This window comes from Podarcis cretensis, assembly GCF_951804945.1.
Source record: "Podarcis cretensis genome assembly, chromosome: 13".
NCBI lineage: Eukaryota > Metazoa > Chordata > Lepidosauria > Squamata > Lacertidae > Podarcis > Podarcis cretensis.
In genome coordinates, this window is record NC_137182.1 from 50212287 (window position 1) to 50235771 (window position 23485).

General features: G+C 53.6%; 1 protein-coding gene across 3 annotated transcripts in view; it reads right to left on the bottom strand.

The window, feature by feature from the left end:
• Positions 1–1128: 1128 nt before the first annotated feature.
• Positions 1129–23485, bottom strand: part of ACIN1 (apoptotic chromatin condensation inducer 1) — a 35132-nt gene continuing 12775 nt past the window's right edge. Inside the window, exons 4-18 of one of the 3 annotated variants that reach the window (XM_079951427.1) lie at positions 22488–22576; positions 21099–22367; positions 19204–19446; positions 18965–19065; positions 14909–15047; positions 8970–9015; positions 7976–8121; positions 7721–7876; positions 6662–6812; positions 6407–6552; positions 6198–6305; positions 4876–4983; positions 2828–3146; positions 2301–2401; positions 1129–1802 (exon numbers count right to left, since the gene is read on the bottom strand). In XM_079951427.1, coding sequence (XP_079807553.1) covers positions 1509–1802; positions 2301–2401; positions 2828–3146; positions 4876–4983; positions 6198–6305; positions 6407–6552; positions 6662–6812; positions 7721–7876; positions 7976–8121; positions 8970–9015; positions 14909–15047; positions 18965–19065; positions 19204–19446; positions 21099–22367; positions 22488–22576 — 3416 coding nt within the window. In that variant the 3' untranslated portion in view covers positions 1129–1508. Of the gene's footprint in view, positions 1803–2300; positions 2402–2530; positions 2703–2787; positions 3147–4875; positions 4984–6197; positions 6306–6406; positions 6553–6661; positions 6813–7720; positions 7877–7975; positions 8122–8969; positions 9016–14908; positions 15048–18964; positions 19066–19203; positions 19447–21087; positions 22368–22487; positions 22577–23485 lie in introns of those variants that run through there. The other 2 variants (XM_079951426.1, XM_079951428.1) reach the window with 2 other exon arrangements.

Here is a 23485-nt window from a genome sequence, read left to right on the forward strand (position 1 = left end):
CCCACAAATTCATAGAACTGTAGTTGAGGGTAATCTAGTCTAAAACAGTATGGAGGAGCTGCAGATACCCAACTCGGGCTTATGTAGCTCATGAGATAACATTTTGGACTAGTCTCTTTGAAGTCTAACTTGCCTCAGTGTTGATTTGAGGAAAAATGAGGGGCAGAGACGTCCAGTACCGTGCAATTCTTCAGACAAGTAAAAAATGCAAACATCTAGCAAAGTTCTCCACGAGGCAGAAGGGAAACCTTGCAAAACTACTTTTCATAACATAAGGCTTTTGGGATAGTTTATCTTTCGCAACACGTTATCATCCCATACCTGGAACTTGTTTTTAAATTCAATTCCAAGAGAGGAGCAAAAAGACTGCCGGCCAAAATGGGGTCAGGCTAGATGCCCCCTGTAGTCCCTTCCCATGCTGCATATGGGAGTTCTAGCCATTGACTTTTGCCTCCCATTTTTGCACTCCACTAAGGTCTCTCTTGTTGGAGCTTTACGTACCCAAACACCCAAGATGTGGACCACGGACAGCTGGTTAACGCAACTTGAAATGTGCAGTTTTATTGTATTTGCATGCATTGTGTAAACTTAGGGGGAACTTGCTTCCCCTAAGATTTTGTGAGGCACTTCCAAAATCAATCCAAGCAAAGAACTTGGGTTCTCATCTTCGGGTTTCTTTTTGGGTGGATCCAGGTGTCCCCTGGCTGCTTGAGGTCACTTCTTGGGCCTTGCCCAAGCTGTTCGGAGACCAGCAAGGCTTCTTGACAGTTCAAAGGCACCAGTGAAGCCCATCTGGGTACTGGGAGGAGTGGTGGCGCCTCTGCCTTCTGTTCTCAGACACCATCTGCTGCCTAACGGCTGTGCAGGTTGAAGACACGTGGCCCCAGGAGGGAGCAGTGTAGTCCCAGGAGGGGGAAAAAGATGTTTGACCCCCCGTTTCTGAAATTGCCCTTTCCTATTTTAGCACAAGAGGCTGGAATCGCCAAGCTCTGTTGGTGGGCTACTAGTAAGGGGTGTTTGTGTGTGTGTGTGTTTTGCACAGGTGCGTCGGCAGCTAAGAAACACCCTGCTCTGAGCAGCTTCTGGAACTCGACTCCCCAACCCGACAAGAAAGACGCACAGCGGGTATAAAACTAACGCCATCTCTTTATTATGTTCTCTTTTCCTGTATTCATCAGAATAAAAAAAAAGATTTTCCCAAAATAAAATACAAATGAACGGGGAGGGAACTGGCCCCGGGAGAAGAGGGGAGCGGGAGGGCTGGGGATAAAAACCGCCCCACTTTCCGAGGAGAAAGGCCCCTCCTGCCTGTCGCAGCCATGACATCCGCCGAGCACGCCCCTCCCTCCTCGCAAGAGCTGCTGGAAAAGGGGGAGCCCAATCCCTGGCTGTCCCAGTCCTCTCCCCAAAAACCAGGGCTAGATTTGGGGTAGGGGTGGGGGAAGGAAGTGCCGCCACCGCTCCCCCTCCCTCCCCGCAGAAGGTCAAAGTAAAGAAGTTGGAATAGGTCAGCGGCGCCCCCCCCTGTCCTGTACAGGCGTGCTGCGACTCCGGCTCCGACTATGGCGGGCCTTTGCCTCACGCCGCTCACGGTCCCGGCCACTCCGCTCGCCCCCCCTGCTGGCCCCGCCTCCTGTGGCGTTGGGGCGCTCCCGTTCGCGCTCCCGGCTGTGCTCCCGCCTCTTCTCCCGCTCGGCTTGGCGGTTGCGCTCCCGCTGGCGGGCCTCCTCTGCCTCCTGCTCCTTGCGCCGGCGCTCTCGCTCCCGGGCCCTGGCCGCCCGCTCGGCTTGCTTCTGAACGTACTGGAGGGGAAGACAACGGGCGAGAAAAGGGAGGTTGAAAATAGCCCCATGGACCAGGAGGGCGGAGCCCCGGTGCCGGGCAGACTCAATAATGCACTTCATCACCAAGCTTTCCTTCAGAAAAGGCAGCATGGCTCTTTGCTCTTTACGATGGCTAGCAGAAGTTGGGCAAAAAAACAAAGGATGCATAAAATATCTGCTTGGCCTGTGTCCTGGGAATCTCTTCCCCTTTAGAAATATAAGTTTCTAGTCCTCTGGGTCACAGAGAAGGTGGAAATGTATGCACCCTCCCGCTGTCCATTTGACCCAGTGTCCCAAAGGATCTGAGCGCAAGGGCAGATTTTGACCGGCGTTCTGGATTCCTTGGCTTGTTCACCCTTAATAATAAACAAGGATAACCCGACAGGGGAAGCCAGCCCATCTCCCTGCCAGTCCAGACAGCACCAAATGATACTGCTGTCTTTCCCAGGTGTTCCTGAAGGACAGCGTGTCTCTTACCTGGGTGTCTGTCAAAGGAAGCCAGTAAATGCAGGGGGCCGCCTTGGTTTTGCGGAAAAGGTCATCCAGCAGTTTAGCGGGGGGCTCTTCCTGGGCCTTTTCTGTTGGCAGAAAGAGAGGAGGAAGCAGAGACCTCAGAGGGGCGAAGGCAGCCTCACACTTTTATTCTTACAGTTGTTGTTATTGATCCAATACTTTGCACGCCAGAGGCGGCTTCCCAGACCTCCTTCCCTCGGCTTCCTAAAGACCTCGGCCCAACCAGATGCTCTCAGCCACTCAAAATGGCGACTGCCGAAAGGCGAGGCAGAGATTTCAAAAATTCACACGGTCACACTCATGTGTCAGCCTGATAATGCCAGAGGGAAGGCTGAATCACAGCATCGTGGAGTTGGAAGGAAGGGGCTGCGTTCTGCCTGCACCTTCCCACACAGCCCTGGATCCATCACGGAGGAAGAATTTTTACATACATACACACGCACACGCACACACACACGCACGCACACACCCTGTGGGCCCATATAACTCACCCTTCTTCTCGGCTTTCTTCTCCTTAGACTTGGGGCGCTCCTTGCGGCGTCTCTCCCGGGATCGGGACCGAGAGCGGGGCCCCTCGCGCACCTTGTCCCGGTCCCACTCCCGCTCAGCCCTCGTCCTCTCCCGGCGCTCCATCTCTCTCTCCCTCTCGGCCCACTGCTCCCGGACCGCCGCCTCCCGCTCTCGTGCCTCCGAACGCCGCGACATCTCGCGCTCCCCCCGCATGCCCAGGCCCACCCCGGGGAGAGCGAGAGCCTCGTCCGCCTTGGCTTCTGCGGGACGCTCGGCCAGCAGACCCCGGTGGAAATCCAGCTGGGGAGAAGGAGGAGGAGCAAGATCAGACACACATGTTGGCTTTCCTTAAAACGCCCGGCACTCCGACCATTCAAGAAGCATTCCCCAACTTATTCCATTGCGTTTCACTTAGCAGTTTTGTGTCGGAAGATTCGAGACAGGCCAGAGAAAGGACTTCTTTAGTCAGTGCACAGGAATTTGATGATGATGATGATAATAATAATAATAATAATAATAATAATAATAATAATAATATCATCTTTATTGTCATTGCCCCCTCTCAGGGACAACGAAAATTACTGATCCATGGGATGCAGTGATGGCCACAGATCTGGGTGGCTTTCAGAGAGAATTGAGACAAATTTGTGGAGGGTAAGGCCAGCAGCAGAGGATAAAGATATTCACCCACTGTCAGAGGCATTATACTGGGGAACGTAAACGGAAGGGCTGTTGCACTTAGGTTCCCATTGGGGCAGCTGCTTGGCAACCTTGAGAACAGGACACCGGACTATATGGGCCTTTGGGCAGATCCAGAAACCAGGCTCTTCAGATATGCCATGGAGGCAGGCTCCTTGTGAGCCAAAGGGCAAGAAACAAATGGAAACAGAAAGATAAACTGCCCCTATAGAGCAGTCCTGCTCTGAGAAATGCGCCCACCAGGCCAGGCAATGTCCGTCTAGCAAATTGCAGGCCTTTACCCTCAATTTCCACTCCACGTCAACAGGCCTATTATCCCTGGGCAGACTTAAACCTCCATACATTGGCCCCATCCTCTAAAACCCCCACTGGCCGCCACCACAACCTTCAACATCAATGACTTTCACAGGAAAATGTCTTGAAGCAAGAAATTCATTTCTGTTCCGTCCAGTCTGAATTCCCCAACAGGTTTTTTAGGAGTTCTGCTTCGGTTCAGTTTTGTCTCCACAAGAAGCCTCGACCTCTTAAGATGCTACACTCCTCCTGCGTTCTACTTTTAGGAGCTTTTCGCCTCTCCAGGTCCTGCTGGACCACAAGTCCAAACACTCCTGACCACTGGGCAACGCAGCCAGACATCCGTCCGCCTCACTTCGAAAAGGATATTGCAAAATTGGAAAAGATTTGGAGAAGGGCAAGCAAAACAATCGAGGGGATGAAGAAAGTTCACAGCGTTTAGGGTTTAAATAAAAGGCGAGGACGAAGCAATAGGATAGAAGATTCTAAAATGATGTGTGGCGTAGAGAAAGGGGATAGGGAAAAGTTTTCCCCTTTCTCTCATAACACTAGAAGTCATGGGCTTCCAATGAAGTTGAAGGGTTCGGAAGAAAGTACTTCTTCCTGAACTGTGGCACCCACATCCCCAGGAGACTGTGATGGGCACCAACCTGGATGGGCTTCACAAGAGAATAGGTCACATTCATGGGGGAAAAGGCTATCAGTGGCTACTTGCCATGATGGCTCTGTTCTGCCCCCCGCAGTTGGAGGTAGCAATGCTTGTGAATACACAGAAGGTGGAGAGCGCTGCTGTGCTCAGGTCCTGCTTGAAAGCTGCTGGCCTGATCCAGCAATGCTCTTTTCTGGACGGCCCCAAGTGCCCCGGCCCAGCAGTGTATCTCTCAGAAGGGGAGGTAAACTGAAAGACTTTTTTTGAAAATGGAGCTCCTTCTCCCCATCTCCCCAGTTTACTGCATACAGCCTCTCCAGAGACATCGAGGGGACGGAGAGCAACAGATCCCACCCTCTATTCTGCCTTATCTCTCACAGTTCATACCTCATCTTGCTCTGCAAAGTCTGCTGATAAAAATTTGGGATTTGATTGTGGCCACTTGACGCCATGGAGGGCGTTGCGAGTTGCTACCGCTTCTTCCACTGTTGAATACTGAAAAGAAAAAGGGAGGTGAAAAGGCAGGAATATTTTTTTTTTTAAAAAAAGGCTGAGTTTGGTTTCCTTTCATGCTTTAGAGCAGGGGATTGTCACTAAGTGAGCACAAGTCCAATAAAATGTTTGTTTGACGAGGTTCGCAAGTGGCTTTCGCATTACACTCCAGTCTTGCATATGGCTCTCTCTCAAATTTATGTTTTAGTTCTTCAAAAAGCAAGTCTTTCACCTTCAAGGCTGCTACTACCCTTTCCTGGAGAAAGAGTGAACAGGATTTCCCTGATGGGAAAAGGTGCTCTAATCCTGGCTTTATTCTGTGTACAAAACTTATACACCACTTGATTGCTTGATGAAGTTATCAGTGAGAAAAATTAACAATCAAAGACATTCAAAATAACAAGGAACTGAAATTCGTTGAAAACAGTCCGGGGGGCGGGGCAGAACCTCTAGGAGCAGGAGGGGGGACCTGCAGGCCTGGGGTCCAAATGCGACCCTCCATAATATGCCTGGCTCTCAGAACTCTCCCCAAGCCATACCCCACCGCTGGCCTCACTTGGCCCCTCCAAGAGTGCTTTGCCTGGCTGGAATGTGTCACAAATGCCTCCTACTTGCCTGGATGGAAGACAGAGAGGAGCCTGCAAGGGCGTGGAGAGGCAAGCCCACTGTAAGGTAAAGGGACCCCTGACCATTAGGTCCAGTCATGACCGACTCTGGGGTTGCGGCGCTCATCTTGCTTTATTGGCCAAGTGAGCTGGCGTACAGCTTCTGGGTCATGTGGCCAGCATGACTAAGCCGCTTCTGCCGAACCAGAGCAGCGCACGGAAACGCCATTTACTTTCCCGCTGGAGTGGTACCTATTTATCTACTTGCACTTTGACGTGCTTTTGAACTGCTAGGTTGGCAGGAGCAGGGACCGAGTAATGGGAGCTCACCCCGTCGTGGGGATTCGAACCGCCGACCTTCTGATCGGCAAGTCCTAGGCTCTGTGGTTTAACCCACAGCGCCACCCGCGTCCCTAAGCCCACTGTATAAAGGACAAAGATGGCCTTGCTTGCCCTGCCCACCTTTGCCCCCGGAAGGCTCCCCAGAAGGGAATGTGGCCCTTGGCTCTGTCGCAAACGTTTCTGGGCCATCCGCCAATTCGTTGCAGGGCACTCGAGTTCGAAACAAGGATTTGCTCCTCCAAGCTGAGGGAGACAGGGCGGAAAACTCACCGTGACGTAGCAGTGGGACTTGATCTTGTCGATCCAGAAGGCTTCCTCCACGAGGGTGCCTGTCCGGCCCAGCAGCTCCTTCAGCTGCCCGAGAGTGAAGGGTCTCACCTGCGCAAAAGGACGCCCCCGGGGTGTTAAGGCAGGTCTGGCTTCTTATCAGTGGCTGCTGGAGGGCTGCCCTCCCCTCCCCACCCTGGTCACATACTCACCAGGTTGCAGATGTGGACGATGCTGCTGACCTTGCCGCGGGGCGGAGAGGGGACCTGGGCTGTGCGGACAGGGTCGTCGATGGTGATGGAGACGCCGGAGCGCTGCTGGCTGATGGAGCGCCGCGTCAGAGTGTCGCTCAGGGTAACTAAGGGGCGGGACAAAGGGAAGTTGGGGCTCAAGAAGCAGGAACTCTACTTTCCGGCCCCCGCTTGCCATTCCACCCCTGCAGCCTCCCCTTGTCCCTTGCCCCGCACCTTTCTTCACTTCGTGCTCCACGGGTGGTGGCAGCACGACTGCCTCTACGGCGACGGCAGGAGGGGCCTCGGGCGGCTCTTCCTCATGCGCCTTCTCCTCCTCTTCCTCCTCCTCTCCCTGGCCGTTCTCTTGGCCTTCAGCCGGCACCACCTGGGGGAGAGAGAAAAAACAAGTTGTGTTTTTCAGGAGAGACAAGAGAGGGCTTCCACCAGAAGCAGCAGCGGCGCCAGCAATGTGCCTAATGGGGTTGCCAGAAAAACATGTGGACGGGCTTAGCGAGGGCAATGGGCCTAGAGAGCGACTTGGCTCAGCTTCATCTCATATGTAAACACCTCGAACGAGACTCCAAGGCTGCCTACACCTCACGGCTCGTTCTCAACAGACGGAAATGGATCTATCGAAAGAGAGACTCTGTTGGTTATCTCTGTATACCTCTCTTTGGTTTAGCTTTTCCCGGGGAGTGCTTACTTGCTTATACTATGAAAAATATGAATTACAGCATTTAAAAAAGCACGGATGTGAAGCACAAAAAAAGAAAGAAAAGAAAAACCCAGTTGCCTTAAAAATATGCATTTTCACTACTTTATTTTTCTTGTTACGCTATAAAGTAGCGTAACAAGAATGGCTGGAAGTCAAGTCACTTGGTGGGTGTCTGTATGGGGTAAGTGTGTAGGTATGTTGATATGTATAATATCAGTATACCAATACCAATAATATAGATTGGTATTTTATAGGGTAACGTAGGTACGTTTTGTTATGAAAAATTAGGTAGTGTATTGTGTAAATGTTTATGTATGTGTTTTATAAGTTAATAAAAAAATAATAATATGCATTTTCAAGGGGACATTGTTCTGCCCCTTGTGCTAACCTAGGCAGGCAGCTCAGCTGCTGGCTTCAGCAGGCAAGACAATGCAGAGGTTGCCTGGCCTACGGTGGCCTGGAGGCGGAGGCCCCAGAGGTTTCCCTTGCAGTTCCACCCAGAAGACGCTCCACCCCACATTCCTGCAGCTGCTTCTGAGCCAAAACACCCACCCAGAGCCCACCGGTGATGGACAAACCTGCGTGACGGTGCGGCAGATCTTGAGGGCTTTCTCGTGGGGGGGCTCCTCCGGGTGCCGCTCGGCCTCATCTTCGGAGATGCGCGAGTCGTCGGCGTGCAGGTCCACCACTGCCTCCTGCCCTCCCGTCGGGGGCTTGATCTCAGGGATCAGGCTCTATTGGGGGGGGGGGACGACCAAGGGAGAGGGGTGCGTCAGGCCAGGATTTAAGGAGCTGCGCCGAGCCTAAAATGAACAGCCGTGAGCCCAGGGTACCTTGAGGGACTCTGTGGTGATGCTGATGGAAGGTTTCTTCTGCGTGGCGGCTGTGCTGGCCCCCCAGCGCCGCTTCCGGCCTCCCGGCTGGCTTCCCTCTGTGTCGCTGTTTGTCGCTGCTGCTGTGCCCTTGGCCACCGATGACGCTGAAATCAAGAGGGCAGACCCAAGGCTAAGACCCCTCCCCTCGCAGGGGCGCAGCCTGCCCTGTTTTCCAGTGAAATGGTACCTCGAAGGCAGAGAGGGTACCTCCCTTCCCTGCCGCCCTCAGGTTCATCTCTCGGGACAGCTACAAGGGCTAATGCGTAGTCTCGAATGCTTCTGTAAATCCAGGCGGCTTGGGCAGGAATGCACTCTGCACATGCTCAGAGTTAGGAAAGATATGGCCAGCTCCCCACCCTTCATTCCAAACTCCAGCCTAAGCCACGCAGTGATGACAGGGGAGGGGAAGGATAAGGAGCTTTGTAAATGTTTAAAACCCTGTAAAAACTACTCTAATAAGAGTGACCAGCCAACCGATCCTTAATATTGCACTAAAAAGAGAGAGAGATCTGCTTTCTTGAGTTCCAAAGGAGGCAGACTTCCCCAAGAACCGCTCATACTCAGCCCAGGTGTGGCCATCTACCATGAGGACCAGAAGCTTGGGTCTTCTCTTTGGAAAGTGGGAGAAAATTGGGCCAGGGGGCAGAAAGACATGCCGACACGTTTCTTCCTAAACAGCAAGGGGAAATTCCCTCTGGCCTCACCAAGACCAAGAACCTGGGTAAAGGCCGACCTGCTGTGCCTGAATTATGCCTCTCCAGATTTTCACCTGGCTAAACCCATCCACTGTGACCCCAGAAAAGGCAGCAAAGGCTGCTCATTGCTCCTGGTTTCCCTTCCCCTCAGAACTGCACTGGAGTGGCGGCAGGGGGGGATCCCAGGATAACTCCCACCCTTCTCCAACATGTCTGGATGCCCTGTGTGGTTGCAGGACCAGGGCTCCTTTACTTACAGACAACAGATATCTTCCTCTTGAAGGCCTTGGGCTGAGTTGAACCCTGCAGAGAAAAAGGGAGGAAGGGGGAATGGAAAGAGAGAGAGAGAGAGAGAGAAAAGGGAGGAAGGGGAAGGAGAAAGAGAGAAAAAGCCCCGCATAGAGGGGGTAGTCAGGTCAGCGTCAGGGGTTTGGAAAGTGGCCGCCACACCTGGGGGAGGGGGGGGGGAGAGACGAGGGCATAAGTAATGAAACAGGGGCCCAGATGAGGAGTTGGGGAGCTGGGCAAGGGTCCTCTGCTGATTCAGGAATAAAGTTGAGACGGAAGAACCCCTACACCTCACTCTGCCCCCCTTGGTAGCTGTATGGCAAGCGCAGCCTGTCCGTGGGAAACACACTTTCCCTGCCAAAAGGATGCAGATTACAAACCAAGAGCTCTTTTGCATCTCAGAACAGCTCTCAGAAGTTTATTTGGACTCAAAACGTGTTATTTGGACTCAACACGTTTTGAGTCCTCACAAGCACAAGAGGACCATGAGCCTACTCAGATTCTCACAATTGACACTGGAGGCCTCATTCTCTGTCCTAGAATCACAGAAGGAACCCTGAGGGTCATCTAGTCCAACCCCCTGCAATGCCGGAAGCTCAGCTAATGTAAGTTAGTCTCGATGGGTGGGTACGAGACACAGGACCTCTTGGTGATAGCACCAGAACTTCAGCTTTCTAGCTCTGTTCTGAAGATGCAATATGACTTTTATAAATTTGGTCTGGTCTGCTACTTTTAAATCTTAGAAATGTAAGACTGGCATTATTTTACTGCTGCTTTTTTGTTGTTTTAATGTAGGGGGTTGGCTATCTGGCTATCTATATGATTTTTTCTGACATTATGTAAGTTTTAATTGCAAAACAGCTAGATAATACTAAATAACTGTAGCATTGAGACAACATACACTCTAATCCAGGGCCTAAGGATTCTATTACAGTGGTACCTCGGGTTACGTACTTAATCCATTCCAGAGGTCCGTTCTTACACCAAAGCTTTCTTGAACGGAGGTGCACACGTTCCCTAATGAGGCCTCCCACTGCTGTGTTCGGCTTCCGTTTGGCTTCCGTGGCAATGTATGCTAACCGGAACACCTACTTCCGGTTTTGCGGAGGTCGTTGTCCGCAGCGTTCGTTAACAGGATTGTTCTTAGACCGAGGTACCACTGTACTAGAACACAGGTACAAAGAATCCCTAACTATTAGGACAAATCTGGATGGGATATTATTCTAATTACTTTAATTCTGAATGGTTCAGATAGGGGAAGCTGCTTTTGCATCAATAAACAATAGTTATTGAACAAGGCTTGGCAACCTTTATTATTTTGCTTTTAAACCATGCCCCTTCTGGTGAGAAAATGTGCAAGCTCACAAGTTAACACAAAACTCTTCAGCTTTCCATCCTGCCCAATGAAGGGCCTACTGTACTTGAGACCTTGCCAATTTTTCACACACGCAGAATACTACAACCCAAAGGGCTGTTAAGTCTTTTCTAGGCTACAGTGAGAATTTAAGGCAGGCTTGTGATTAACTGCTCACCGCCTTGCAGAGAAATGGATGGCTCTTCTCTCCTTTTCTTAAGCCAGTTGTGCCACATTAATGGGCAATGCAGGGAATATGTGCACAAGCAGATCCTGAAAAGGATCAACTTCAATGGGCATTATTTCTGCAAGGCGAAATGGGCAGCCCAAGTTAAGTCCAGGCTAAGAGAGGCTTCCACTGCTGCTGCTGCTTTTGAAAAAAGGACAAAGAACATTCCAGGTGTCGGCAATGAATTTTAGCCACCACAGTACCTGCAATGCTTGTAGTCCTCATGGAGTCCATTTGGCTTAGGCACAGCAGTGACACCAAGGTTGTTGGACGCAATGTGTATTTAGGTTCTCAGATGCAACAGGCAATTATTCAGAGACTGACCATCTGCTAAGAACATGTAACTATGTCTCAACACTTTAGTTGGGATTCCTGTATTGCGGGGGGGTTGGGGGGTTGGACTAGATGGCCCCTGGGGGTCCCTTCCAACTCTTATGATTCTGCATTGTTTCGGACACAGATTCTCTTTGTTAAAGAAGAGGCCTTTCCAAAGTCCCACCGCTTGGCTTTCTAGGGGTTGGGGTGGGGAAATGGCCTTCCTGTCTCTGGTCAACAGCACTGAGCTGGGAAGGGGAGGGTTCTCATCCTCTCCCACAATTCTGCTCCCCTTTTGGGCCTGCATTGTATGCAATGGAGTCTGGAAGCCACCAAATGCCTCCCTCGGCCTCCCTGCAGCTCAGCAGCCGAGCGCCCAGGCGACAGCAAGGCCAGGACTGGCCCTCCCACTTAACCACAGCCACTGGCACAGGAAGGAACCACATCATTCATGTGCCCTCTATGAGAGGAGAGCTTCACATCTCATGGGGGTGACCTGGGACCAAGCCGCAGGGAACCTTTGTGGAGGCTCCCACGTGGCTTTAGCCCCATGTTAATTAATTGGGCTTCTGCAGGGATAAAGGAGGCGCTGATGCCAATTAAGGAGTATCGTTAAATGCTGGTGCAGAAGCAGCGATAGGGGAACCTGGGAGCTTCCAGATGTCGAGAGATTTGAGCTCCTATCAGCCTCAGCCATCCCATGGCCAATAGCCAGAGCTGATGGGAGTTGTAGTCCAGCGACACCGGAAGACCCTCGAGCTCCTCATCCCAGGTGAGCAGAAACTGCCAGCTTGCTAGCATCCCCTTTCTACGTCCACTTTATTCCTCAAGCAGCAGGTTCCCAAGGAAATGGAGGGAGCAGGTGGTTGGGAGTCAAGTACCACCCTGTTGATAGCGTACCCCACAGTCTGAGCAAGGATGGGGGCTGGACCAAACCAGGTTGATAGGTAGGAACTAGCCTGAGTTTCCCAGAGATCCCCTGCTCCCTCATCGTTAAAAAAATAAATAAATGCAGGGGAGGGAACCCTCCATTTAAACTGAAACATGACCCACCCGCCTACCCCGGGGGAAAGTTGCAAGTGATACTTTTTTTTCCTTTAAAAATTAATTAAACAAAAAAACTAAACCAAACAATAAAATCAACGAAATTAGGACAAGTGCTCCAGGTACCCTCTCACACCTGGGGCAGGGTCTTCTGTTCAGCCAATCGCACCTCAGTGTGTGCGCTGTATCTAGGCAACGGCTGGTCCAATCGGAACGAGCCCTCCCTGGCCTGAAAGGTGCGTGCTTGGTTGGGTTGGGTGACAAGAGAGGTGGTGGTTGGTTGGTGGTAGGTAGGAACCTAGCGCTTGATTGGTAGGTGGTCGGAGCCAAGTGTCCCAGAGGAGAGAGGGCGAGACAGAAGCGCCTCCCCCACTGGCAAGGTGCGGTGGGGGGGAGGGCTAAGGCATCAGTTCTTGGCAGGCAGAGACTGGGCCAATGGAGAGCTGAGCACCACCGGCGGTGCTTGGCAGCAAGAGTCCCATGACGGGCGAGGGGCTCTGCGACACCGGGCGGAAAGCGTCAGCAATGGAGAACGGAATTTGTGATGGGGCAACCGTCCACGTGCGGAAAGAGGACGGCTGACATCGACAGTCCTTTTCCGGAAGAGGCGCCCATGTGGCAGGCAGCAGGGCGACTCGACGGCAGCAAATGCCAAGTCCTTGACGGGGAAGACCTCCAGAGAACCCTGCATAAACCAAGTCCTCTTAGGCAACTCTTGGCAACTCCAGAGAACTCTGTGGAGGTGGAAGTCCTTGAGGCATGGCGGAGAAAACGCGGCCTTGCGTGAGGAAAAACCCGTGCTGAGCAACGAGAGCTGTGGAAACTGGTTAGCTCTGCTCACCAGCGGGATTGGAAGGGGAGCCCAACTTCAAATTTCGGGGAAAGCCTCTCAAGATACTGAGTCCCAGATTCAACGGAGGAGCTGCCGGACTGCTGCAGCTTCTCAGGAGCTGAGTATCATCGGGCCGGGACCTTCCTGCAGATGGCCAAGTGCGACGGAGAACTTGCTGGGAGTCTCTGAAAGCGGACTTTTGCTCCCGAGGTGATGAAGGAAGCACTCCTGAGTTGTCTCCTCTCAAGTGGAGGCCCCTGAAACTCAGGATAACCATTTCGTCGGCAGTGAAGACTTCAACAGAACGTCTGGTTTACAGAGGCAGACAATTCTACCGCAGAATAAACGGAGTCCTTAAAGGCAACCTCATACGAAGCAGAAGCACCTTGAGCGGTGGAAGGAGGCGTAGACATTTTCAACGGGCAGCAAAAGACACCAAACAGCACCAGGCGGGCAACATGAGACTGAGTGCCCAGCAAAGTCCAGACATTCCTGGAACCTTTTTGCTGAGAGTGTCAACCAGGCAGGATTCCAACAGCAGCGCTCTTTAAGATTTTGGAGATTGACTATATATCAGCCGAAGGCAGAATGGGTCCCAACGACAAGATGGCGCTCTCTTTGACGGACAGGAGAAGAGGCCCACGGAATCAGGAAGAGCCACAGCGCATGTGGGGCTCCCAGACGAGAAGCTCTGTGGTTACGGAGCCAGAGGGCCTTCCACAAAGTGGAGAGCGGTGGCGGAAACGGTCCCAGGAGAGGCCTAGTATGTTGTGGCCCCTCCAAATCTCTCATCCACCTCCTCGGGTACCTGTCTGTGCGGCCTGCTCAAGTACGTCTGTGCTCTCTCTCTCCGGTTCTCTCTCTCTCACTCTCTCTTTCGCACTCCCGGTGGATTGGAGCCTCTTTAAAACGGGGATCAGAACAAACGAGTCCAGAGGAGAATGTCAACGGGGTTGTGGGGGGAAACTCTCTTTAGGGTGAGGGGGAAGCAAGGTCTGTCCCCACCCTCCCCTCTTCTCAGCAGCACAGAAAGCAGTCTCGCATGTGTGTGCTCGCGTTACGTGCGTGTGCGTGGGTGTGTCCTCAAAACAGCCCTGCCTCACCCCAGCCGAGAGCCCCCACCCCACCCCCACCCCGCTTTGGAACAGAGGAGATGGAAGAAGCCAGGTTCATGCCCCGGCTCAGGGGTGGGAAGAGTCAAATTTGGGAAATGCAGGGCAGGGAGGAACGTGGGCAAAACGAACCTTTCGATAACATGACATTCAGCAAACACATCAATAGTTAACCCTCCCAAAATCCACGTTTGGCTGCTAGCTGACAGTAGGAAGCCCAGTTTATGGGGAGAAAGAGGTATGTGTGTGTGTCACTATCTAGTAAATCCATGCAGACGGTATTTTGCATTAAACATTTACACCACATTTAAGGCAGGGTGAAGTGTGGTGCACCATGCTCAGGATTCAGAACTCTTTGCCCCCAGAAAACCCAAATTCTGCAGCAAGGAAAGCGGAACTCTTGAGTCCCATCTAAATTATGCAAACTGAGCATCTTTGCATAATATCCTCGTTTTGCATAATTTATTCCACACCACTTACAAAATTTATTCTGGTTTTCCTAGCTGTGCATAGGGAGGTCAAGGAGTTCTGCAGAGCACTGGAGACATCTCCCCCTTCCCCCAAAGCGCTGGACACCTTCCTCAGAGACATTCATGCAACTCTTATTACATAAGGATCCAAGCTAGAAACGTGCTTCTCGGTTGATTTAAATAATAATAATTTAAACCCCAAAGCTAATAAGTGTTCCCAGAAGTTCCCAGCACCCTGGCACTTCAGGACACAAGGGATGAGAGGAGGCTCTGGACTGGGGAGGGGATTAAATTAGAAGCACCTGCCCACCCAGGGTATGGAGTGGAACTAAGAACTGAACAAACACCCAGCCTTTATTGCAGGAAGTCAGAGACCCACTAACCCTTTCCCACTAACCCTGCGGCAGTAGCTGGGTACATGGCTGACCTCTCTAAAGCATGTCTCCCCGCAAAAGTCCCCCCAGGCATCTTTCCACAGGACCTCCGGACTGCCTGCCCCATTGCACCCTGGGGTCCCTTGCCCGTCTGCCGAGCGGAGCCCCAACACACTACCTCTTTCTTCTCCTCGTCTTCGGGGCCCGGGTCGGGTCCAGGGGGCTCCGCGGAGGGGTGTTCGTCAGGGCCAGGCTCCGGGGCCTCGCTCTCTGGTCGGGGCTCGGACGGCTCCATGGGCACCTCTTGCTTCTCCTCACTGTGCAGAGAGAGGGAGAAGTAGTCACTTATGGTGTGGTTGAGGGTGGGGGGGGGAATGACTTCCAGGTACAAAAAACACGGCCATCTCTTCTAGAGAGACAGAAAGCACCTTGGGGAAAAGGCTGAGGCCCAGGAAAATACTGCTTGTTACAGCCCTGTGGAACCTTCCCCCACAATATTCAAGTGGAACCTTCTCTTTGGGGGTCTCTTTCCCTCTAGCTACCATTAGCCCCCATTTCTTCCATCCTGGCCACCCCCCAAAAAAAACCACCTTTGTGAACAAATATGCTCCAACAGCCTAGCTTCTCCCCCACTCAGTAACCTTCCTAGAGGTCATTTGGGCCTTCAAGGAACCTCCCTCTGCTGCCCCCCCCCACAGGCTTAATCTCAGCCCCAGAACCAGTGAATCTGCCTGAGCACATGAGAACCTTCCTGATATCCAATGCACAAAGCACAGACACCCCTCCCCCCCACATCTGGTGTTAGGGGTCAGAAGATAGTCCCTGAGCCCCAGCCTCTTCCCTTTCAGAGATCAACCACAGATGCCTAAAATAACAAACACTTTCCAAAATTATGAGCCCTCCCTTCTAAAGCTCTTATAGACACACTTCACCCCTAGAATGTCACCAAAGGCGGCTTCTTCTGTCTTCCAGGCCACAGAATCCCACAACCAAATCTCTCCCTCCCCCAAATTACTCTCATGCAAAGCCTCCCCCAAAGTATCACAACATCCCCATGGGTCCTCAGAGGCCTGTCCTTAATAAGAGACCAGGGAACCGTCTGCCCCACTGAGGCCTGTGGGGAGGAAGGGGAGGGGGGAGAGGACAAACAAGAGAGGGAAAGGAGATGGGAAATAGGAAGTCTGGGGAAGAAAGACACGTGCAATTTGAAGGGGATGGAGGGAAAGAGCCAGTGTGCAGTTGGAAGGCAAACAGGAGAAGGAAAGAAATGGAAGAAAAAGGAGGGCCGGCAGGAGAAATATTTGCATAAACAGCAAAGGGAGTGGTGGGGAGGTGTTGATGAGACCAGCTGGAAGGGAGTAGAGGCAGAGTCCAGGGAAAGGAGAAAACGAGAGGAGAGAGAGATGGAGAGAGAGAGAGATGCAGCAAAATGAGGGCCCTTCAGAAAGGGGAAAAGCAAGGGATTGCTGGAGGAGGAGAGTGACCCTGTCAAATAAAGGAAAGAATTGGGGAAAGGGTGGGGGCATGACAAAGCAGAGGGACGGAGGGGAGCTGAAGCCAAGAAGGGAATGGAAGAGAAAATGGATGGCAGAGGGGCCCGGAGGAGGAGGAGGAGGAGAGGGGGAAGGGAGCAGCGAGGCAGAGAAAGGAAGAGGGGGAGGGGCAGGAGGCGAGTGAATGAATGGGGGGAGAATGAATGGAGGGGAGAAAAAGGGATTTGCGCGCGGGGTGGGGTGGGGGGAGCGAGCTTGGAGCAGGATGCGGCCGGCGAAGGGAGAGAGGAGAGGGCTCGGGAAGGAGACGGGGACAGATCTGGGAGCGGGGAGGGAAGGGGAGGCGAGCGAGATGGGAATGGCGCAGGGAGAGCAAGGCGCGCGGGGCGGGGGAGGGAGAAGGAGGCGAGGAAGGGAAAGGGAGAGCGGGGCGACCCGGCTGGGAAGGAGGCGGCAGTAGGCGGCGGAGCCCGGGCGGGACTGCGGGGAGCGGGCGACGGGCGAAGGCCGGCCAGAGGAGGGGACGGGCGAATGAATGAATGAATGAATGGGAGGGAGGGAAGGATGGATGGATGGATGGATGGATGGATGGAGGCAGCGGCCGCGCTGCGCCAGGCCGGGCGCCCCGTCTCACCCTCCCTTGCTCTCGGAGAGCAGCATGGCCCGGCCGGCGCTTCCTCCGCTCCGCCTCTAGTCCAGCAGGCGCCGCAGCGACGCGGGGCCGGGCGGGGGCGGCGGCAGGAGCGGCGCAAGCAGCGTCAGGAGCGCACCGAGGCCGCGGACAGGCGGCGGAGCCATCTTGCCGCCGCCGCCGCCGTCTTTCCCAGCAGCCCCCGGGAGGGTTTGGGGAGGAGGGAGGAGGAGGAGGAGGAGGAGGGATGGAGAGGGGAGAAATAGCGGGGGAGGAAAGGGCATGGATGGGGGGGGGGGCGCCGGAGGAGACCGGAGGAGAGGCGATGGGAGGCTGCAGGGGAGCGCAAGCAGCAAAGCAAGGCGCGCACCCCTCGACACACACACGCCCGACCCACGCTTTGGCCTCGGCATCGCAGCTTCTTCCCCCAATCCCTGCACAACACCCCACTTCCATGTCACCCCCAAAAAGAAAGAGGGGACACCAACAGTATGCAGAGACTGAATGGCAACATTTGGGGAATGGGCAAAGCCTTCCACATTTCTTGGCTGTCAAGGATGCAGCCCAGCCAGGTCTGGGTCCTTGGCATCGGGAGAGTCTGTGCCTTTGACAGCGGGGTCAACAGGCACGAGTTCAACGGGAACAGCTTCCACTGCCCTGTCTGCAGCACAGCTGTGGGTCGTGAGCTGCCCACTATAGCAGGAACAGGGAACTGTGCTCTGTCAGCAACGGCCACTATTCAGGGATAATGATGGGAGGTTCCTGGGCTTCTTAGGGGTATCTGGTTGGCCACTGTGAGAACAGGGTGGTGAAGAGATGAGCCAATGACCTGATCCAGCCGGCGCTCCTTACTGTGACCTAGTCCAGTAACATCAGGGGGACTCCCTGGCTCCCCATCCTGGCCACTATCAGGTAACAAAACTGGGCTTTTGGAACACCTGAGCCCTACAAACCATTTGCATTGTCCTCCCTCCGACCCCAAGTTAATTCATTTCCTGTGTTTGTTCCACTGAGACATTAACTGGCACCACCCCAATGGTGCAATATCAGTCAAAGGAGGTTCTCCTCCTCGCCATCCCTTGAAAAGCAACTCCATCACCATCAGTTTGGCCCAGCGGACGGGTCCATTCCCAAGCAGAAGTGAGACTGCAGCTGCTTTTTTGGGGGTGGGTAGCCTTTAGATAGAGTACAGCACCTAGCACAGAATGGGAATTGCTTAAACGCTATACATGTGTACACTACCGGCCTAGCCCAACTGAAGTAGGGGGTCAAGCAGCCCAGGGTGATGAGGAGCAGCTCTGCTGATACCAGAAGTATCTACCTGCACCACCAAGATCCAGAAGCCATGACACCTTGACACTAACAAGGCGTGCCAGCTGTTTCCATCCAGCCCCTCAGCCTTGGAACACAGACCACTTTAACAAAATCAAAACTTTTGAATAATCGTAAAACCTGTAACAGCATAATCTCTCTACCAGAAATCAAGTATCCTTGTATGTGCAGAAGTGAGGTGCATGAGGAAGGGCAGAGGAGAACTGAGCGGTCTTTAGAAGGTCCCAGGTTAACTCCCTGATGGCGTTTTGTGCAGGGCTGAGAGGCTCCCCTCTGACAGCACTGAGCAAGGTATTTGTCCCTTAGGAGCGCACAGGGGCTGGTTTAGACAGAAACCCCCTGATCATGCTGAACTTAACAAGTACTGCTAGGGAAATAACCAAGCTCTGCTAGAAATATGTAGTGTATCAGTCCTGAAATTCTAAAACAAGTAAATTCGTCTGGAAATTCCTGCATTGCAGGGGGTTGAGCCAGATGGCCAACTCTATGATTCTATGAAATCACCTCTTCCCCCAGGAACCCTTCCACAGCCCGCTCTGCGCATGCCTCTGACCACCCACGTGTTCTGGGGCCCAAAGGTGGGCCAAACAAAGCCCTGTGTCACATGTTGCGTTGTGTGGCATTGCTGCATCGTGGCCTCAAGCCAAACCTGAACTCCTGGGCCCGCTGCCGCCCCTGGAGGCTCCCTTCTCTACGCGCCCCATTCCCCAGCGGTGCATGTGGGGCCTGCTCAGCCTCCGCCCTCCACTGCCCGGGTCGCTCGGCCTCGGATACTTACTTTTCGCTGTGCCGCTGTTCGGACTGGCGGTGTGGCTCCGAGGCAGGGACCCCGCTGTCGAGGCCACAGGCCTCCATTGGAGTGGGGGGCTCTGGGCTGCCCTGTGGGGAAAGGCTTAGTTTAGCAGGAAGAGGCCGCACGGTGAGGGTCTCAAGACCTCCCCCGCCCTGTATGCGCCCCCCCCCTCCAAAAACGATGCACACCCCGCCCTGCAACCCTTCCTCTCCCCCATTCCGTACTTGCTCTGGAACTGTCATCTCCATCTCCTCCTCCTCTTCCTGCTGTTCCTGCTCCTGGCCATGGCTGGGGTGTCTCTGGGGCTCCGAAGGCAGGGGAAGGGTGTTTCTTCGCTTTTCCCTTGGGCTTGATGACCCATCTTGCTGAGTCTGGGGGCTGTGGCGTGGGGGGCTCTCCCCTGTCGGGGAGGTCTCTTTGGTGTGGGGGTAGCTGCTACCTTCCCTTGAGGCTTCAGGGCTACGGGACTGAAAGCAGAAAAACAGGTGGTTTGGTTTTTTTAGATGGCCGTCTCCAGCCTGCCCACCCGAGGAAGGCTGCATTGAAGTGAGAAATAATCCACAGACACATACACCTCCCCTGCTGCTCACAAGCAGGGGAAGGCGCAATCACGAAGCAAGCTTGTGACTGGATTAAACGAAAGTAAACTGAGCCAGTCAATTAATTGATTAAATCCGCAACCTGAGAAAGAATAATAGTTTGGGGGAACGTGCTTTCTTTGCTTTTAGATGATGATTCACCAATGTGTCACAGCCGGTATAATTTCAGAAAAGCCCTGGCTCTCCCATTAAAGAGGGAACACCTCTAAAGATGTTTGCCATTTGCACATGTATTTTATTTGATTTTTAAAGCTGCTTGCCAGCAAGGTGAGGTTGTTATTATTATTTTTTTTTACTAGCACAAATGATTTTTAAAGCAAGTTTTAGGTTGCTCCGAATAAAATGACTATCAATACGGCAGTGCTCACAAGAGGCTCATAGCTCTCAGCGCCCTTGAATATGCTTTATAGCTAACAGCTATTGAGAATGGTTGTGTGGACAGAACAGCCCAGCATCTAAAGTTATGAATCCTTAAATATGGACAAGAAAACAAATAATGCACTGAGACAGGATTGCTGCTTTTCTTTTTTGAAGAAAAAGAAATCCCTCTTCCACACACACCCTGGGTTTCAAACGCCCGGTTCTTAAGCAGCATCTTGCTTTGAGCCAGACACTCTCCAAATGCCCAGTCTCACAGCAGCTTCAAACAAGGCTCTGGTGATTTAAGCAGGGGGCAGCATCTAGACACAGAGATCAAATGCTGAGCTGCTAGCCATGGGCCTGTTTCACCCCGTTGGAGCACATTCGTTGCCCAGAAGTCAGGGAAGGACCAGAATTGAGCACGTTTCCAGGGGAGAAAAACATTGCCCTGCTGCTCTGGAAACTTCACCTACTGTTTGAAACCCAAAGGCTGCTAAGCAGCAGCAGACAGCGGATAATCTCAAGTATGGGAACGCTGCTTGTAGCCTGGTAAGTGAGCAGCGTTCTTCAACTCGGGGTGCCCAGATGTTGTTGAACTACAACTCCCATAAGGAAGAGCTGGGGGGGGAGGATGGGAGTTGTAGTCCTACAACACCTGGGGTCACTGGCCTAGGGGAAGGCGCCATAACAGAGAAAGGGCACTTATACACACCACTGATGACCAAGGGGATGGCTGATTACAAGGTGCTTTGAAACACCTGCCAAATGTATTGTTTCTCATTTCCCTAATTAAAAACAACAACAACGAGAAGGGGGCGGGGAACCACACACGAAAACCCTGGTGGCTCCCATGGATAAAAAGACTGGGCTGAGGTGGAGGAGAGCTGGATTCAAATCCTTCCTGCTGAGAAAGGTGCCCTCAACAGGTTGAAGTGGTAATAATGTAAGACGCGAATCCTACAGGAAAGGAGAATAGTACTAGGCAGAGGAAGAGGGGTGCGGGCAGGTGTTCAAGAAACCACTCTGACTCTCTGGAAAAATTGCACAATGGGACTATCCAACCAGGACTGAATCTGTGATCCTGAACAGACACAATAATCCAGTGTGGGAAGCCCACCTTTTTTGCCTTCAAGTGACTCAGGAAGAAACCGGACACTCACCTTTCTGCTGCTGCCACTGCTGGAAGGCGACCGGGACCGCGACCTGGAGCGAGACCTGGAGCAGGAGCTGCTGTGCCGCTCGGAGCCAGAGCGGGACGGGGACCCCGAGGCCCGCCGCTTCCTGGCGGGCGACTCGGAGGAGCCGGAGCGGGGCCTCCTGGCGCGGGAGCGAGGCTGCGAGCTGCCGCGAGAGCGGGACCTGGAGGAGCTGGACGCGGAGGAGGAAGAGCGGGAGGAGCTGGAGCCCGCGGGCCTTTCCCGCGGGCGCTGCAGGGGAGATGGCGGGTGGCCAGGCCGTTCCTCCGGGGGGCCAGGGCTGGCAGCGGCGGCTGGGACTTCCTGAGCGGGGGGAGATGGCTGAGAGAGCTGAGGGGGGGCCTCTTCGTCTTCTGCAGGGCTGGGCCCGGGGGCCTCCTTGGTCAAGAGAGGAGGAGGGGGCTCCTCGCCCCTGTCATCCTGCTGGGTGTGTTGTGCTTCTGTCAGCTGCGGAGGGGAAGGGGAGTCCTGGACCAGGGCGGCAGCGGCAGCTGCTGTCTCTTCCTGCAGAGTCTTCAGGGCCTCGGCTGCTTCCTCCTGATCCTCATCTCTCTGGATCTGCTCTGCCACCACCTGCTGGGGCTGCAGAGGGACCGCAGGGCCCCCCCACCCCCGCAGGCCCACCCCCTGCTCCCCTTGTGCCTCGTGGGGGGCAGTCGCCCCTCTTTCCTCTGGGCAAGGCCCTGCTTCTTTGGCCACCTCCACCTTTAAGGCTTCGGGTAGCTGGGCTGCGGCCTCGACAGGCTCTACCTCTTCTGGAGGCCCTGGCATCTCAAGGCCCCTCTTTTCCTCCTGGAGCCCCTCCTGTGTCACAGTTGCTGGCTGCTCTTCCCTGCACTCTGGGACTGCGGGTTCAGCCTCTGCTAGGCCCTTTGATGGTGGGAGAAGTGGCACGGCCGCTCCGCAAACTGGGGCGTCCGGGCTTTGGGCCATGGCCTCTTTTGGCTGGGCCTGTGGGGCAGTGGGCAGGGAAGGCTGGCATGCGCCCTTCTCCAGGGGAGCTGGGGCGCCGGGTTCAGCCTGCCCCTTCGGCGTCTGTTTGGCCGGCAACGCGGCAGCTTCTTCTTCCTCCTCCTCGTCATCCTCGTCCTCGTCCTCTTCGTCGTCCTCGTCCTCCTCTTCCTCCTCCTCTTTCACAGGAGCCCTCTGGGCTGCCCTTCGACTCCTGAGAGGCGTCTCTCGCTCTTCGCTGCTTGGGGCGTGGGCGGCTCCCGGGGTCTTTACAGCTCTGGCCTGAAGGGAAGAGCAAATCACGGCATGCCTCCAGCTGCTCTGCACCAGCCCCTTCTGGGGCAAATGCCTCACACGCACCTCCCCACGCTGACCCCCTCAACCTGTATCACGGCTACTTACCTGCCTGACCCGGGTCGGGTGCTGCTCCGGTCTTCTTGGCCCTTCTTCATCAGATTCTTCCCTCTCCCGTGACACAATGCAGCTTTTGCCTAGCAAAGGAAGGGGAGAACCGTCAGCTGGTCAGGCCAGACATCGCTTCTCACACCAGGTAGGCCACCCCAAGGGAAGCTCAAGTGGCAGCTGGGAGAGACACAAGGTCCAGCACTGTGTTCTCGCAGTGGCCAACCGGAGGCATTTTGGAAACCTGCCAGCAGGATTCGAACACAAGACCCCTCTCTCCTCCTCTGGTTTCCAGCAAATGGTACTCAGAAGCATTGCTCTCCCCAACCACGGCATCAAAGCACAGCCATCATGGCTAGTAGCCATTGATAATCTTATTCTTTGTGAATTTGTCCACTCCTCTTCTAAAGCCATCCAAGTGGGCGGCCTCACCGTCTCCTGTGGGAGGGAGTTCCATAGTTCCACTGCGTGAGGAAGGACTTTCTTTCATTTAGCCGGCTCAATTACATATTCACAAAGCAAACAGATCGGCTGCCAATCCATTCGCCCCCAATATATATAAAAGACTCCAACCCCACCCCAGTACCTTCATTTTTGACCCTAGGAGCAGAGGAGGCCGCCTGGTAACATCTCAGAACATTGGTCCATCAATCTCAGTATGACCTACCCTATTCCTGTGACCATCATTGGTTTTATCTGCTTTAAAAATTGAATTCTAATTAGTTGTGATGGCTGAGTTTTAAGTTGTTGTAACCTGCCCAGAGATCTGCAGATGAAGGGTGGGCAATAAACTGAACAATGATGATGATACACTACCAATAACAGTAGAAGAAATAATTATAATAGTACACGGACTAGCCCTACCTAGAGATTTCACTGGGGACTGATCCTTCTGCATGGTAAGCAGATAAGTCTGCCCCCCCAAAAAAGACATGGGTCTTCCTCCTGATTACTGTCAACTTGAGTACTACCAGAAGCCTCTTGTAATACACAAGCAA